At 31.9% G+C, this 19306-nt stretch overlaps 2 protein-coding genes across 5 annotated transcripts in view; both read left to right on the top strand.

Annotated features, from left to right (window-relative positions):
• Window positions 1-3418: 3418 nt before the first annotated feature.
• Window positions 3419-18549, top strand: LOC124954222 (ejaculatory bulb-specific protein 3). Its single transcript, XM_047506803.1, has 4 exons — window positions 3419-3574; window positions 8427-8601; window positions 15598-15692; window positions 17115-18549. Exons 1-4 carry the CDS (start codon window positions 3569-3571, stop codon window positions 17214-17216), a joined length of 378 nt encoding a protein of 125 aa, XP_047362759.1. The 5' UTR covers window positions 3419-3568; the 3' UTR covers window positions 17217-18549.
• LOC124954217 (leucine-rich repeat-containing protein 24-like) overlaps window positions 17796-19306 on the top strand; it is a 152841-nt gene continuing 151330 nt past the window's right edge. For all 4 annotated transcript variants that reach the window (XM_047506783.1, XM_047506781.1, XM_047506782.1 and 1 more), the window contains exon 1: window positions 17796-17909. The gene's annotated coding sequence lies outside the window, so the exon portion shown is untranslated. The remainder of the gene's footprint in view (window positions 17910-19306) is intronic.

The following is a 19306-nucleotide window of genomic DNA, read 5'->3' as shown; positions in this document are numbered from 1 at the left end:
TAATTAATAAATATTTAAAAAATCTACCGTTTTTATTCATTGCATTAAATAATAATAGTTTTAAATAAATTTTACAAGATGTTTAAATATTCTAAAGTATTAGTTAATTATCAATATTTGAGTAATTGCGTAAATTGAATGTTATCCCTTTAATTAAGTTCTTTTATCAATCTCCTTTCGTCATGTTTAGTTAATCTTATGAAAAGTTGTACATGTTTTCTCTTGACCCTTACATATACGATAACAATCTTGATATAGGATATTAGTTTTTGTAACGTTCAGATTATCGTATAGTATACATACGTTCGCTGACGATCCATACGACTCTTCTTTATCCTTGTGAATTTACGTCAGGAACATGATTAATAATCTTACGGTACCGGCATATTCTGCGCGTTCTGGTTATTATTAATGAGCTCTATTTCGTGGGACACACCGTCCACCGTAATCGGCCAAATTGATTAATATTGCAGAATTTAACGCGAGCTCGCGGTCAACGGAATTAGACGTCCTGCCGGATATCGAAATATCGAAATTCGATATTCTCCTCTATTTAGAGATTCTGAAATCTTATTCCCTTTCTCTCTCTCTCTCTCTCTCTCTCTCTCTCTCTCTCTCTTTCTTTCTTTCTCTCTTGCTCTCTCAATCTTTATCTGTGAAAATTGAAAGGATTCACAGTGTGAAGTAATTTTTTAATTATTTTTAAAATTCGATTTAAATTAAAAACTCAAATTTGAAGATATAACAAAAAAGAAGAGAAAAAAAAAGGAAAGCAAAAAAAAAAGAGGAAGAAGCCACTTATATTATTTACAAGTGTAATAACTCATTTAAACACGTAGTTATACATATGTATATTATTTTTTTTATAGATAATGAGAAATTTTCGATTCTTTCTTTGCCTCGTGGAATATTCCACATGCAGAGTCGTAATACTAAGCGACATTCAAATATTCACAGAAGGGATTCCGAAACCACAGAGCGTAGGCTAAAGATAAATTAATACATATGTATATTGATGACAGAGTTATTCATGTATTTATGTGAATGTCAATCGTTGGTATTAGTGTTTCGCTGCAATTTAAAAAACAATTGTAACGCTTAAACAAATACTTACATATATAATATATAAAAAATTTGGTACTTTGAAATTTTATTTATTTGATTTTGCTTAAAGAATGACAAAGATGTTTAGTAATTTTATTCATTCTTTTTTTTTTTTTTTTTTTTTTTTTTTTTTATACTTTTAATATTTCTTTAATAGAAACGATAAAAGTAAAGAAACGAGTAGAGTTATATAATCTTATGAGGTAGATTTCTTTACCGCAAACTTTTTCCCTTTGGGTCATCCGATTAAGAACTAGGATCGCGCGTGCCTTTGAATTCTCATTCCTGTTAATCTTAGTAAGCCTTTAATTGGGCATCGAGTTAAAATCTCGATGGGTCGACATAGCGACTCTGTAAGGCTAATCGTAAGGATCCACCTCAGCAGCTAACCTGTTTTTCGAATCAGGATGGAAACAATTGGTGCAAGAAGTTAACGAGAAAGAAAAACAAAGATAAAATATAGATAAAGATAAGGAAGGAAAGAGAAAAGCGAATATGCTCGTTAACTTAATGAAGACTAAATATTATTTTCCTTTATTCAACTAAAGTTTTCTAACGAGCAAGAGAAGTATAGGTCACATGCAAAAGCTATATATATATATATATATATATATATATAGTTAACGAAACGTAGTGGCATTTATTTATTTATTTGCTTATTTATTTATTTATTTTTTGATTCGTTATGCTAGCCTTGTTTTTTTTTTTTTTTTTTTTTTTTTTTTTACATGTAGGAATATATAACGATCCTATCTGTTGGATTAACGAAATCCCAACAAAATTTCTATCTCTTGTTCAATATGCTTTTTTCTCGTTTGTGTTTGATAATGTAGCAACATAAAATCATATTTTTAATTCCTAATTTGATTTTTGTGACTTGTGTATATCATTGTGCCAGATGAAATCGCTATGAAATTTTTTTTCAATATATTGGAATATGTTATCTAATTTATATCTATGTAAAAATTATAAAATAAAATTTGAAGAATAGAAATAAATAGATATAGAAAGAGAAAGAGAGAAACTAAATGGTAAGGCTTATAATAATTGCATCGTTCGATCTTTTATAGCCATTCGTTATCGTACTTATTGTTGCAGAAAGGTATGCGATTGCAAAATAGTAAGCGCAAGTAATTTTTAATTAACCTGAGATACATTTGCATTAAGTTTATCATTTAATCGTGGTTAATTATGTAGCTGATGATTAATATTTGGAATACTTATAATGGATTATAAATGTATAGGTATACATAAATATACAATATATATATACTTTTTCGAGATATTATAGTCAATTGTTCCTTAAAATACAGAAATATTGGGTTACTGATTTAGTGATCTCACTAAGACACCATATATGCATGTATGTATGCATATATATATATATATATATATATATATATATATATTTTATAACTAGATCGACTTAATTTACATATGCTAAAATTTACAAAGATAGAAGATAAAAAAAGAGAAAAAGTGTGTACAATTGAATCCATAAAAAATATTTTAATATAATAATAAAATCCACATAAATTTTGAAAGAAATAATTTTACTAGATTTTATATATGGTCATTTTATATGGTCAACCCTATGTAAATTCTATATGCATGTCGAATTTAATAGCCAGGGATAGTGGAACATCCGACTGTCCTTCATTCATCTCTGCTAATCCCCTTCCCCTCGCGAACTTTTGAAATATACGAATATTTGCATAGAATGGGAATTGCCTCGAATACGCGCGGTCATAACGATCCTATAGTGTTTGATCGTTCCTCTATCGACGATCGTATTCTATCGAACAGTTTTGGATATTCGATATGTATATTTCATCTGTATCGTTCGAATTTCGTCTTGGTGAGAGACGTTGGCCAGTAACACGTCTCGATAAATAAATCAACGGGTACTGGGAAAATGTTATTATCGACAACATCCAGTCGAATTGATCGGATTCTGGCAATGCCAATTGGATTTCTTCGAAATGCGCGAAGGGACGTGAAATTTATCAATTTTTCTATTTTCCTTTTAGCTTAAATATAACAAATATAATTCATGAAATATCGTTTGAAATGATTAAATGATTTAATAGATCAGATAATTAGTGAAATATCATATTTTAGTATAACTTAATTGTATTTATAAAATAATACATCGAAACTGTACAAAAGAAATATTTATTAATTTCCCTTTTTTTCTTTTTTCTTTTTTCTTTTTTGAAATAACAATTGTTTGATTTCGATTGGTAGGAAATCACAGTAATTTCCCCGGCGAGACGAAACACGATTCAGGGTGGACAAAGACGTGTTAACTGGGGGAAAAAAAAGAGGCGTCTACCGATTCGACGAATTCGGGCAGTGTGGGAAATCGGCCGGGGTATAAAGCAGCTGATCACGAGCACCTCCGGCATCAGTTGCTTAACACGACTCCTCCGTGACTGTGTGACACACGTAACGACAGCGCAACATGAAGGTAAGCCCGAGAGAGCCTTTCCCCATCGCCACGATTCTTTACTATCGTCAACTCACTCCAGTAGCAACTCGGTTCAGTTTCCTTTCCAATATCGTGACACGCGTTTCGCTTTCGATTCTATATAAACACGATAGTTTGCGTGATTTTATTTTGTATCTAAATTTAGCTCGTCTAGGTTTTTTTTTTTTTTTTTTTTTTTATTAATAAACAAGTCATCCAAATTGTATTTATTATTTGAAATGCGTTGGAAACATTGTGAAATTTGTTCGACACACTTCGAAACGTTTTCTAATTTTTATTTTAATTTAAAATTCGTTAGTTTCAATCAAATTATTTGTTTTTCTTTTTATTAATTCATCTCTCTCTCTCTCTCTCTCTCTTTTATATTCGAGAGAATAAAAATTGTCAGGATTTTTAATTCCGTAAAATCATTTAAATACGACAACGTCTTCGTTATCGTGCTTCCTACGAATTTAACTCCTTGGAAGTGGAGTTAAAGAAAAGTTGGAACGCGTTTGTTTGACCGATAGATTAACTTCGCGCCGCGTCGGTGCTGAAATTCATGCACAAATCGGATAAGGTGCTCTCAGACTTTTGAAGGGAAGTGAATCGATTACTTTCGAATGGAACCTACTGTCTCTCTCTCTCTCTCTCTCTCTCTCTCTCTCTTTTTCTCTCTCTCACACACACAAATATATATATTTGTTTTTTGAAACTTGAGGACTAAGAGAGCAAGCACTTTGAAGAACGTTATTTTTTATTACTCTTCCATCGCTTTTGATCTCATCGATATCCCTCTTAAAATAGATTTCTTGTCACAAATATGACAAGAGGAGGCTCATGTTAGCTCATTTAATAATAATCCTTTTCATTTCTTTTTCATTTGACCTTTTTCCGACCTTCTTTCAACGAAAGAAATTCATCGTTAATTAAGTAAAAAAAAAAAAAAGAAAAAAAAAAAAAATAAAAGAAAAAAAAATAATAATAAAAGGGAGAGAAAAAGGACGTATTAATTGAAGCTCAATATTTTATTCATAAAGATTTGCATTTATATAGTAAATAAAAATCATTTGAAACACGTAGACACGTAAATGAATCGACTTTTTTCTCAATTATATAAGTTCTTCTAAGATGCAATCAATTTTTCCAAGTTTCTATCTATTCTTATCAATAAATATTGCGCATCGAGTCATAAATGAATTTCTTTCCATGAGCCAATAACGAGTTCGACGAATTCGAAACGAATGACATTTTTAGTCGAAAGGATTTGAATATCGAGAGGACACGTTCGTTTGTTCGATTCGTCTGGCTCAGCTGTCTCAGCGAGTCGTTTATCGATCGTTCTCTTTCGGGACGTGTTTGCGTCGAACAGAGAATAGAATCAACGAACGGGCGACTAACGTTGGAAACGAATTTGCAAAAGATTCCTTTTATATCGTTGGAACATTTTGAGTGATCATTTTCTTTAACAGTTAGTCATCCACGGGCAAATTTTGCATAAATTTGCATGTACGTAAATTCGCACGTATGACTTTTTTTTATAATCTTTTTTTCTATCTCTTTTTTTCTATCGTTTCTCTTTAACATAACTCTTGTGATTAATATTTCTAATAAATAAATAATTACATAGAATTATTAAATGACATTTAAATAGAATAATAAAATAATTACAAAGAAATACGTTCGAAAAAGTTTAGTGCAGAGATTATCAATAAAATTCGATAATGATTTCTTCATTGATCTTTGCAAGTTCAAATTGAACGTCAAGCTAGACGTTTTATTTTACGCTTCTGTTAATCCTGAGAGCCTCTTTCGTTCATTTCCGATGATCAGTCGACGAAGAACTCTCGTAGCTCGAGGAAAACTCGAGGAAAGGAAAGGAGAATCGAAGGTGTTCTCGAAGGAGTGAAATTCGTTCGCGAGAGTGAAAGGCGTTAGGAAGCTTCGTGGACCGTAATGGCGTCGATTGCATAATGCGAATCGCGTGTGCGCGAGCGTGAAACGAAGGATTGCGTTCGTATCTCTCTTTCTTTATCCACTTAACTTCGATCTTTTCTCTTTTCTCTTTTCTCTATACATTCGCGAGATAAAAGTCAACATACGTGGGTAGCGACAAACCTTTCTCGTTTCTTTGCCTAAGTTATACTAATTGTAAGTAAACAGATAAAACGTCAATGATCAAAGTGACAATACTCATTGACATTTTCGAAGACTATTGACACATAGACATAATCTTTTTATTTTTCTTATCGCTATGTCGAGTTTAAACTATCACGTTTGTGATTTTATTTTCTTCATTGATAGTTCCGTCATGAAATATTCCTTATTCTTTTTTCGCAAGAGAAAGTGTTTCATTAAATTTCGATTTGATCCTATACGAGTTTTGAAAAGTATAATTTCAAAAGTTTTATAATTAATTTTTTTCAGAAGGATTAAAAAAAAAAAAAAAAGAAAACAAAAATCAGCTGGGTAATAAAGACAAGCAATGGAAAAGAAAACAATTGGAAATATCAGACAACGGAGAATTTATTGGATCATTTGATTAGAGACAAAAGCAGTATTTGTCAAAAAGATCGTGAAATATTTCAAGTTTTTATTTTTGCAACGTCAATTTCGAGTGTTGCTTAATTCAAGTGAAGAGAATTCGAATGGAATCGTGAAAATGCTTGTTAACGTTTTATTCGACGTTTTGAATCATTTCGCATTTTATCTTTTATTTGAAAATAATTCTGAAAATATTATTCTTGACAAATACATATGTATACCTTTATAGATATGTTTTCGTTGAAATCTAAAAAGTAGATAATTAACGTTAAAATACTTGTAGAATTAAAAGTCACTTTAAAATATTAAAGTAATGATAAAACATTTTATAACAATAAAATTCATTATATAAATATAAATAACGTGAAAGGAAAGGTTCGAAAGTAATTAGAACAATAAACGATTACAACACCCATATCGATTTAATGGAAAAACCTTTGCAAAGATGATCCAATTACGACGTGATCGTAATTTCGGATAACTTTTTTCTCTTCCCGAATGGTTGAGAATCGCCAGACCTCAATTCAACAGTGTCGTGCAAGAAATGATCGTCCCGTGACGTCGAATCGTTCTTTTTTCGACATTAATCGACTTATAACTCTTCGAACGAGTTTATTTCTATAAGTAACGTAGCCAAAGTTTTTATCTCAAGCTTAAGTGATGTCACTGGTTCAATCGTCAGAAAGAGAGAGGGAGAGAGAGAGAGAGAGAGAGAGAGAGAGAGAAAGAAATCTAGAGAAAGATAAAAAGATTTGAATGAATACAGACACAAAACGAATAATAAAATTTTGTTATATTTCAAGACTAGTCAGTTCAGTTTTTATATTTTAAGGATAGTGAATTTTTAACTCGCTGGTGCGGGCCAAAGATTATATATTTATAAGAGTTAACTTTTGTTTCAAGCTATGACATGTCCACTTTTTGTTTTCTTTCATATATACGTGTTTACACACACCTATGTAACAGTATAAAAGTCAGAAAATATTCTTGTGACCGATCTCCCATTAACCTTGAGCCACATCCGATGTCTTGTCCAGTCGCCGTGGAAAAATAATTTAATGAGTTACAACTTTTGCCTTGTGCGTAGTATTCTTAAGATATGAATAAAAATAATGGGACTTGGCATTAATGAAAAATGTTAAAGAGTTTATGAGTTCATGCATTATTGTTAAGTTTTGTTTTTCTTTTTTCTTATTTTTTTTTTTTTTTTTTTTTTTTTTTTTTTTTTTTATTTATTAGAGATTCTTGAGATTTAATTTGGTATTAATGACTGGTATTAATTCATTCTATATTATTTCGTTTCAAATAGGAAACAATTTTTTTCTCTGCCCGTTTTTCTTTCTGTTCTATCTTTTTTTTTTTTCTTTTTTTTTTTTTTTGAAGACATAATCTTTCTTCTTTTAAATTATTTAATTACTTTTAATATCATTTTTAATCGTCTTATCTTTTTATACAGTTTTAATTTTGGATTTCCTTTTATTATTTTTTTCTTTTTTTCTTTCTCCTTTCTTTTTCTTTTTCTTTTTTTTTTTCCCTCGTACATACTAATAGGAATTTATTCTGATATCTCCACAAACAAATTTCTTTCTCCCTCATTCATTTTTCCTTTTTTTCATTTTATACTTCAGTATTCTTTCTCAGAAGATACGAATCGTATAAGGCTTACAGGTTAAATCGAGTAAGCGGTGTCTTCTTCGTGGAAAAGATCAACTTTCCTACCGAGGAGATTACCGTTTTATAAAGAGACCATTTATCACTGACGCGTGTGCACTCGTCCTACGAAATAAGTATTTCGCCAGCAGTAGAAACAGCAACAACAGCTTTCTCGTACGTCTCGAAGGTCTCGTGAATGCGGTGCAATGATGTCAAACGATTATGCACTTGGGGAGCTATTCGTGGAAAATGCAGAATTTCTATCTTGAATATATCTTAGCCTTGGTCGAGAGATATTCCTTTGTAAAAAAAGTACACAGACACACACACACACACTCTCTCTCTCTCTCTCTCTCTCTCTTTTTCCTTTATTCTTCCTCAAAAATATTTTTTTTTATCAATCGAACCACGAAACTTATCTGAACTAATTGAAAATAAATAAGTAGACATTTAATCTACCATTTTATTGACTTTTTTTCTATTTTATTTCAAAGTATAGTAAAGTATGACAATGAAAAGAAGGATGGTCTTATAATTTAATCTTTAAGATGATTAAAAAACTCATTTCTAATGATCACATTTTTTTTTCTATTATTATTATATATATATATATTTTTTTTATTTCTTTTTGTTCTTTTTTTGTCGACGAATCTAGGTCGCCATAGTTTTCCTTGCCATGCTCGCGTGCTTCGTAGCCGCGGATAAGTACACAACGAAATACGACAACATCGATGTGGACCAGATCCTGAAGAGTGATCGTCTGCTCAACAACTACGTAAACTGTCTTTTGGATGTTGGAAATTGCACGCCCGATGGACACGAACTCAAGAGTGAGTAGTTGAGACATTTAAAAACTTTTTATCTTTTATCCTACATACATGCATACATACATATACATATATATGAGTATATATATATATATATATATAAATATATATATGTATATACCTAACGAGTACAGGCTTTGTCATGACAGCAGTTTAATACAACTTGCAAGAAAAGGGCCAGTGGCTCTTCAACCACTACTTTTTCTTCCCATCAACGTGATCCACTATCTTCTTTCTTTAGGTTTTCTTTTTTTTTTTTCTTCTTCATTGTTCTTCTTTAAGTAACGTTATATATCTTTTTTCCTGCTTTTTTTCTCTCTTCTTTTCTTTTAAATTACTAGCCGCGATAGCAGATTTTTTTTTTTTTTTTTTTTTTTTTCCGAAGAACGAGAAAGTCGTCAAGTTTTAATGTGTTCCTAGTTGGACTTTTTTTTTTTTTTTAATAATTTAATACTATACCCACTTAACGATTTCACATATTTAAAATATAATTAAAATTACAATAGTTTATTTTTCTTCTGCACTTTTGGTCTTTTCTTGCCACCATGAATCCTTCCTTATCCTTATCTATTCGTCTTTATTCGGTCCTTCCCAGTTTCCTGATCCTTCCATTGCTCCGTACTGCTTTATCGTACGAATTCCGTAACTCTCATCCTCTCTTGCTCTCAAGGGACTCCTACTTTTCCAGATCCAATAAGCAGTGTTCTTTCTTTCTCTTTCTTTCTCTTTCTTTCTTTCATTTATTCTTTTCTTCTCTCTCTCCCTCTCTCTCTCCCTCTCTTTCTTTTCCTATCTCTTTACAAGCCGAGCATGCCTTTCCTTCGTCCATCTTGTCTTTCTTTATCTGTCTATCTATCTATCTATCTATCTATCTTTCTTTCTCTGTTATTGGTTTCAACTCCTGCTAGAAACGCATCGTGTAACCCTGTCAAATATTGGACGAGGTCGTAGCCGCCGTGGTCAAAGTCGTGAAAGTAGGTCAGAGAAACAAGCAGTACCGTTAAAACATCGCTGACCATCCAGAAAATTTGAGCCTCCTACTTCTACAATCCGCACATGTATATACATATACATATATATATATATATATATATATATATATATATATCCTGATTTTTCTTTTCTTTCATCATCCTGAAACGCATCTTCTCGTTTTCCTTCGGGAAAAGACAGGAGACTTCTCCGTAAATTTCATTTCCAAGTTTCTTATTGCTTTCGGAGAATGAGAAAGTTTACGAATGTTGGATATCTCGTGGATAGTATTTGCTAAATAAATTAATACGATTGATAAACAATCTTCTCGATTAAATGCGTTGATCGTCTTGGATAATATAGATGATATAAAAATATCTTATTACAAGAAACGCAAGAGAGTTATTCTATATTTGAAAAAAAAAAAAAAAAAAAAAAAAAAAAAAAAAGAAAAAAATCCAACGTATTATGGATTTTAATAAAGTCGATATCCCATCGGGACTAATATCCTTCCATGAAATTTTCTTTTTCTTCAACGATTATGTCGTTCCAGCACTTCGACGAATCCGTTCGAGTGAATATAAAGAGAAGAGTTCGTTCGTAGAGATCATAAAAAGAATTTTATTGTTTCTACGTAGACTATATATGTTCTATGTGGCTCCTTCGTTCCTTCCAAAGCTTCAAGTTTTTCCTTCCCTTCCCTGTTCTAACCCTTTTCTTTATTTTTTATTTCTTCCTTTCGTAAAATCGTAGAACGAGAAGCTTCGACTATACTTTTAAACGATATCTCTCGTAGAAGAACACTCGTCGAGTCTTCGTTCGCCGATTCACGAAGCTGAGAAAATTTTCGATTTTTAATTAAGATAGTTTTCGACGTGGTCAGATAACAGAGATATACCGGACGTTATTTTCTCTATCGCGAGAAGATAAGGCAATAATGAAGAATCCTTCTTCAAGGTGCTTCTTTTCGACATAGACGAAGAACTTCGAGGACAGGATTGCCGAGTGTAAAGCCGAGATCTGATTTTCGAAGTCAATGCATTGCGCGAATTCTTTTGTATCGCATTGTATCGAAGGAAAACGAGATTCTTTACGATGCAATAAAATCAACTTGCTAGAACGGAATTGAGAAAAATCTGAATGGAAATGATTCTTCGAAAAATGAAGAAATTCATTTCAAGATAGGAGAATGAAAACGGATAAACGGACTGATATAACGATGTTACCCTACATTCATCGATCTATTGGAAATAAATCCGTGTAAAAATACGTTTCTCTATTTCTCTCGGGCTCACATTTACATACTCGAAATACTACGTGCTACGGGAATGTGATATTCGTTTCGAACGCAACGAGAAAAATGTTTCGTTCGCGCGTATACATATAGATATATCTACACTTAAAAGAGGAATTCTTTTTTCTTTTTTTTTTTCTTTTTTTATTATTTCTTTTTTTCTTTTTTTTTTTTTTTTTTTTTTTTTTTTATTTTTTTTTTTTTTTTATTTTTTTATTTTTTTATGTTTTATTTTTTACTCTTTTGTTTATTTTTTTTCCATTTTCTCTTACACGTTGCTTTTCAGATATTTAATTAACGGAACAACGGTTTGTTGATTGGACCATTGTATCGTGCGTGTTGTTGTGAGTTAGTGAGTTAGTCTCTTGATAAAGAGATGCTTGTTAAGTATACACTACGTTTTATTATAGTACTTCACATCGTAAAACTATCTCAGGTTTCGAAAAACGTGTAACTTAATTATTTCATAAATATTAAATACGTTGAAGCTTTCCTGTCACATTTATATCATAGATAAAATTACCATTTGATTCTTCATTTAACCCTATTCGAGGTTACTCGATTAGAAGAAGAGAGATGGAGAGGGAGAGAGAGAGAGAGAGAGAGAGAGAGAGAGAAGGAGAGAGAAAGAAGACTGGTAGATCGGATCTTCCTTATTAGATATTCCGTAGCAAAGAAAATCCTCTTAGCTGCGATTGTTTTGAGAAGTCTGCTTCTCGAAAGATCGAACTTCGATACGATTTGCAATTCGTAAATAACGTGTAGTCTATTGAATATTTATGCATATGCGATAGAAAGGAATGGAAACTAAGAGTGATGTAAGAGGAAAAGAAACGAAAATACGTGAGAATTGTCGTGTCGAATGAATTCGTTTGGATCGTTTAAAGTCATTTTTGCAAAATACAAGAAGAAGATCGAGTGTTTAGAATGGAAGGATATTCAATATTTGCCCTTAGACACCGAGAGAGAATTTCAACTTTGACGAAAAGTTTCAGTTGGTGTCTTACTCTTAAAGCTAACTAAGTTTTAGATGGTTCTTAGCAAATATAAGCGAAGGTACGATTTAACGGTGCGATCTTAAATGATACTTTCTTTTTTTGTTTTTTTTTTTTTTTTTGAGCTTGGCGTTAATGAAAAACATACAAAAGAAAATTCTCTCTAGTATTAAATAATTGACTTGTTCTTTGGAAAAGATATATAATACGTTATTTCATATCGAATTGTCTGCTGACCTCTAGACGAAGAAATATTGAAGATAATTTTCGGTGTCAATGTACTTTGAATTTCAGAAACGATCACGTCCAACGTTCGGCAATGAACAGATGATTCGATTGAATTGATTTAATCAGGATGAATATTAACGTTGATTCGATAAACGATAATGATTACCAGTTCGGATCGAACGTTTATTGAGAAATTGCTTTTTCGTTGAGAAGTTAGACAGACAGACGGACAGATAGATAGATAGATAGATAGATAGATAGATAGATAGATAGGTCACGAACATGAGTTCGATGAAATATTCAAGGTAGATTAGAATATGTATGAAAGCATTTACAACGTAAAGCAATTATCTCGGGTCCATCGACGTGTCGTTCGTTCAAAACGTCTAGAAATCGAGATAGAGTCGCGTAAACGCACGTAAATGCAGAGGACTTTCAAAAGCGTCATCGTGCGAATGCTTATTGTTCCTTCTCGAAACTGTCCAACGTATTATAATTCCGCAGAATCGTTATCTCTATAATTATGCTAATATCTTTGGAGGATTACCGAGCCGTGACTATTCGATCGTATAAATATTCAAATATTCGACATACTATTCACATCGACTTGTGGCCGCGCGAACGCACACATACACGCATACGCACACACACACATATATATACATACATATATATATATATATATATATATATATATGTATGTATGTATACACGTACGCATACATACATACAAGCGTAAATTCTATTACGTATCCCGGTTATTCAAATTTCATTCGTCAGACGTGCAAGCGATCCCCGTTCGAACGTTCGGATCGGTCCTTATATACGCAATGCGCCTATGTATTCATCTACATATATACGTGTCTTAACTGATTTACCTTTACCACGCTACTATTTTTCTTTTTTCTCTGATTCAAATACGAACGGAACTCGGAGATCTCATTGGTAATCTAAATTTTTTCCCCGAGATCGTATTACTCTTCGTGTTAAACGCATGACCGAGCGGCTTAAAATTGGAAATTGAGATACTTTCATATCTTTATTTCGTTTTACTTTGAACGATGTAATTTGAGAAAAAAAATTTTCATCTTTACGCTTTCCTTTTTCATCAAAGAATTATTAAGCGATAATAGATGGAATTAGTTATTGGCTAATGTTGATTCGAATAATCGATCTCGAAGCTTTTCTTACGTCAGAACGAGTCGAGTACGATAATTATCAAGTCCATCGATCATTTACGCGATTCATGAGAACGACAGGTATAACATAAAAACGAGCAATTAATGGTTTCAACTTTTGCGATATATCTAATTAACATAGGGATATAAATTATATTCAATGAAAATTTAATTCTTCTTCTTTTTAATGTCATTTTTTTCACTTTATGTTTAACATAAAATTTAATATAAAATTATTGTTTGTTATTTTTTTTCATTTCGAAGATTTGCAAAAAAAGAAGAAGAGAGAAAGAGAGAGAGAGAGAACGGAAAAAACCTTAATTAAAATTTACATACGAAATTATTGGAAAATATCATATTTGATTGAATAATTGATTTTTTTCGACTTACACTGTCCGCGTCCGAGAATATTTCAATGGACGGTAGATCGTATATATATATATATATATATATATATGTATATAGGTATATATGTAGGTACTTACATACATACATATGTAGTTCTCCTCAGAGGAAATTCGCGTTGGATATTCGAGAGGTACTCACTTCTCTCTCTCTCTCTCTTTCTTTCTTTCTCTTTTTCTTTTTCTTTGGACGGTGACCAGTAGCAAGAGCACTGAAGTGTCGGTAGAGTAGAACGGCTGGTGCAAATGACGGCCGGGGTAAAAACGTCAAGTGATTTTTGGATGGAAAGGCCATGAGGTGGGTTGAACCGAAAGTATAACAAAATTTATCCTTCTTTCTTTATATTCGGCAAAATAACAGCGCGTTATGAAGTCTACCCTCTTCTTGAGAAACTCTTTTTCCTTTTTACTTTCTTTCTTTCTTTCGTTCTTTCTTTTTGCGTTATCTCGCGAGACGTCCTATCCCACGAAAAAGGACAAAGAGGGATCCTTTGAGGATGAGAAGGATCTATCGAAGAAAAAATATGATAAAGTCGTCACAGCTGTCGGTTCGACGTTCTTCTTCATGATATTTACCCTGCGATTTGCAAGGAAAAGATGTTTTCTGCTTCTTCTAATCCTGAAAAATAGAAACTTCGAAAGAATCGAGAAGGATTATAATAGCGGTTCGTTCATACAAGAAGTAAATATTTCTAATTTCTCATTTATATATTTACTTTTTTGAAAGTGAATAAGTAAATATTTTTCATTAATTTGTCATTAATATTTCATATATTTTATTATTGCAATAAAATTTTCTTTTTTTTTTTTTTTTTCTTTTTTACATCTATAATATAAATCACTATTATCTATGGTAAATGTTGCTTCGTATATAATAACGCGAGTACTTTAGATTAATACTTATATTTCATAAAAGTAAAATAAATGTTTTATAAATCTATGATCAATAGTTACGTATATCTACTATTATTATTGTTATTATTGCAGCACGAAATTATGTAGAACTTATGGCATAGTTAAACGCAGATTTATTCCAAATGCGGACGTTTTTAGTAGCAGTCTCCTCCATTGTGGTAGACGATCGATGAGAGCAATTTTTTCGCAGTTTTACCTTGCAAAAAATACGAACGATAGTTGACCAAAGAGACCGCTCGAAAAATGAACGCGAACGTTGTATAGGGTGAGGGATGAACGAGAGGAGTGTTGTACGTGAACAGTGCGAATCGGTTTACAAAATAATCGAAAGCATCGATTCCGGTATATATATATGTATGCGTGTATGATGCTATGAAAAAAAAAAAAGAAAAAAAAAAAAGAAAAAGAAGAAAAAAGAAAATTTTGTACGAGTGCAGCCAATGGGAACGCGTGTGAAATGCACATTCGTTTTTCTCCGAGCGGCTTCCCTTTTCAAAGATCCCTCTCATAAATTCTTCATTGTATTCGGGACAACGCGGTTCTATTCTACTCCGTCGTACATTCAACTATTTTGTTCGTGAAAATTCGTGAAATTCTTACGAAACTCGACAATGATGTTCGATAATTTACTCACCCTTCTTAATTTCCACCCTAACTTTCTACAACCCCTACGTATTCGATCAGTTTGGAATTTTGTACTCGTTGATAGTCACCGAGGATAGGTATTCAAGATTTATTTGTAAAGTTGCAACCATGAATTACATACCGTACGATGAATTACATTACAAGTCGTTATTTCTTAACAGAAGACTTGAGAATGATATCAATTGCATTTAATACGTTACATTAAAGTATAATTTTATCGTACAACGTAGAAAGATATGAAAAATATTTCTACGTTTAATAAGATAATGGAATATATCGATTGGAATATTTATTCAGAATCATCAATAATAATACGATGACGAGATCAAAGAATGATATCTTTCTCTGATTTTTTTGTTTTGTTTCAGAATCCCTCCCTGATGCATTGGCGAATGGTTGTAACAAGTGTAGTGAGAAACAGAAGACTGGCAGCGAGAAGGTCATTCGGTATCTTGTCAACCAGGTACGTTCACCTCGGCTTCTGTCACCTTCCCCAGCTTAATTAAGAGTAAACGTAACGAGTTGCGTACTATCTCTCTCTCTCTCTCTCTCACACACACACTCACACACACACACACACATATACACACAGTATATGTCTAATGTAACACGAATGAACAAGAGAAGGGATATACGGAATAGAGTTCGAGTCCCCAGAGAAAACTAGTTTGACTTTCACAGACGGTCGATTATGTCAATTAAATTTGTAAACGAATTGGTCCAAGCTAAAAGGATATGATTGATCGAAATTCTGATATAATGAATTGTTAACAATTTCAAATCCGTACTTGAGCATGAATGATTAGAAAAAAAAAAAGAAAAGAAAAGAAACAAAGATTAGAGATAGCAAAGATTTGGATAAACGCGTTTGCTCGTGAATGTTGAACGAATAGAATAATCATCGAAAGACTCGAACGCAAGTTAAATTGTTCCAAGTCAATCTAAGAATCTATAGATACATGTTTCGAGTTCATCGTTGGGAATATTGGTGTTAGAAATATCGTGACTGGCGATACTTGCTTCGAAAATCGTGATCGGAGTGATAAAACGAGATATTCTTGAGAAATTCTTTTTCTATTTCGGACCGAATCTATTTTTTTCTTTCTTTCTTTCTTTCTATGTCAATAGTGGAACGTAATAACAAAATATTCTTTTCAAATGACTGTACAACTTTCCAAGTGTATTACTTGTAATTTGTACCGCGAGAATTATGGTATCTTGATTATTCTGAACGAACGAGTTGAAATTCTCGCGTTCACCTCTCTTCGGTAATTTCAGACAAGAAATTTGTTAAAGATTTTGTAATTTAGAAATCGTTACGTACAGCGAATAGTCGAAAATAAATTCAAAGATGGATAATAAAGTACACGAGAGTTTCATAGAATCTCATTCGTCCTCGATAAAAAAGGAAGAGATTAAGGAAATGAGAAGACAGCTTAGTTCGTAAATACTATATTTTATAAAACTTTATTAGTTTTATCTTGGACATAAAGCAGTAAGATGTTTGAGAAAGAAATTAGTCGAGTTCGTATTGAACTAATCGATTTCAGTTATGATTCTAATAATATATAAAATATATAATAGTTTCCATCGATTCGATTATATTTTCTAAGTAAAGTAACTTTACTAACGGTGCTTTTGATTAAATGAAACGTACTCGAAAGAAATTTTCACACTTTTATAATAATTACTTTTAATAATTACTTTTTTTCTCTTTTCTTTTTTTCTTCTTCTTCTTTTATTTATTTCTTTTTTTCAATCATACTTTTGTTATTTTGTCCGAATGAAATTGCGCCGTACGATTCAAAGATATCATTTACTTTACATTAAACTATTTTAATTAATTTATGTATTTTTCATTTAATTTGCGAATTTAACGTTTCAGCGACCGAAGCTTTGGGAAAAATTGTCTGCGAAATACGATCCAACTGGAGAATACAAAGAGAAATTCCAGAACGAGGCGGAGAAGCATGGGATCAAGCTGTAAACTCAATCGAAGTTATTACGAAATCATGAAGTGACCGTTAAAGCGGGAGGTTTATGCTGTTTTTCATATTTCGTTTATTTACTATTCTCTTTCTTTCTTTTTATCTCTCTTTCTCTCTCTTTCTCTCTCTCTCTCTCTCTCTCTCTCTCTCTCTCTGTCGATTTTTTTTGTATTCTTCTTTTTTTGAAAAGTTGTTAAATAAATGATGAGTTAAACGATTCGTAATTGTTGAACTTTTCGACGTAAAGAGATTAAAAGAACAAGAAAAAAGGAAATAAGTTCTTTTAGTAAATATGAATAAGTTGAACGAAGAAAGAAAGAATTCTCTCAGGAGATTAGTTTATATTTTATCAAAAGATCTCACATACTTGTTCTATTGCATTCTTTAGAACGCTTTCAATATGACATGATAATAATAATAATAATAACAATAATAATAATAATAATAATAATAGTAATGATAATGATGATAATAATCGTCCTTCCATTATTACGTCATTTCTTCGAGAAGAAACATCAGCAACGAGTTTCTAAAGATGGTTTGATAGTCAACGTTTCTTTAACGCTTTTGCAGGACGAGGAAATATTTCCATGGGTGTAACGCTGAAATTGAATTTTTCCAGTGAAGATGATCTTTGAAATCGAGCCACGACAAAATCTTATTTAACGCGGAAACAAAGAAACGTATTTAAGGTACGAAACCCAATACAAAAGTTTTCCTCCTTGTATTTTCCTTCCTTCTTTCATTTTATTCCTTTTTTTATTTTGTCTCTTTCCTTCCTTCCTTCCTTCCTTCCTTCCTTCCTTCTTCTCTTTTTCTTTCCTTTTTTATTGTTTCTTTTTTTCTTTTTCTTTTTCTATATCTCTCTTTTTTCCCTTCGACGAACGCATACGAATGTTCCTCATTGCGATATAAAATCCTAGTTGCAGTTACTGGTTGGTGTGAAAATGAAACGTTATAGAGGAGCGTATAGAAACGATAGATTTCAATTCTAAAAATATGCAAATGTAATGGAAACGCCGGTACATTGATATTCGAAGCTAATTTATATTATTTAAATGTATCGACAGGAAGGAACAAGTTTAAGGAATAGGATGTTGATAGATTGTATAAGTAATCGTAAAAATAATAGATTCCTTTCCTTTTTTCCCAAAAACCTTGTTTTTCATTAAGTTTCCTTTAAGAAGAAATAAAGAATAGTCGAAGAGAGTATATAGAACGAATGTCATATAAATGTAATAAAGAAATGTTAAAACGAGAGAGAGAGAGAGAGAGAGAGATCTCTCTACCAAAGAATTAAAGTTTTAGGAACGTTTGTTCTTTCTTTTCTTATTCTTTTTTTCTTTTTTTGTTTTTTTATTTCCTTTTTTATTTTTTATTCTTGCTCTTCTTTTTTTGTTTTTTGTTCTTATTTCCTTGTTACATCATACATCACGATCTTCTCGCGGCGTACTCTAGCCCTTTTATCCTGAGAATGCGCTGTTTGTACACTAGTCACGGTCGGCAATAATTTATTTCTGACCGCGGCAGCCTCGATGCCTCTTCTAGCTTTCAAAGTACGCTCTCTTTCTCTCTTTCTCTCTCTTTCTCTCTTTTTCCTCCCTCCTCCCTCTATCCTTTACTTTAGTTCTATCCCATTCTCTCTCTCTCTATCTCTTTCTCTCGAAAGCAGTTCGACACTTCGGAAGAGATAAATCTAAGTACAATGTCGAGAAAAGTTTCGCCTGGCAGAAGTTTGAAGTACGAAATGTCACCCTTGAGACCACCCGCTTAATTTCCTGACGTTGTCTCACCCAACGAAAATATGTATGTATCTACGTACTTAGCTAGATATGTATGTACGTGTTACCGTGTATAGGGTGTTTCTAAAATGATGCCAAGTAAAAGGTACAAAAATATTTTCTATCTTCGAATTGCAATGTCAGACGATACGATAACTGATATTATAAATTTATTATAATGAATTTTTATTTAAGATTATTCATGGATTTTCACAGTTCTACGAAGTCGATATAAAATAAACAAATTTGTTTTTCCATCTTCTTATCTTTCTTATCTTTTTCTTTTTCTTTTTAAAAATATCAACATT

Source organism: Vespa velutina, chromosome 14 (genome assembly GCF_912470025.1).
Source record: "Vespa velutina chromosome 14, iVesVel2.1, whole genome shotgun sequence".
Lineage (NCBI taxonomy): Eukaryota > Metazoa > Arthropoda > Insecta > Hymenoptera > Vespidae > Vespa > Vespa velutina.
The sequence above is the reverse complement of the archived record's forward strand: the minus strand, read 5'-3'. Positions and strand labels throughout refer to the sequence as shown.

Excerpts from the sequence above, each read along its gene's own strand:
- LOC124954222 (XM_047506803.1), top strand. Across the intron at positions 8,602-15,597 it reads CGATGGACACGAACTCAAGA|AATCCCTCCCTGATGCATTG; the intron begins GTGAGTAGTTGA and ends GTTTTGTTTCAG. Across the intron at positions 15,693-17,114 it reads TTCGGTATCTTGTCAACCAG|CGACCGAAGCTTTGGGAAAA; the intron begins GTACGTTCACCT and ends TTAACGTTTCAG.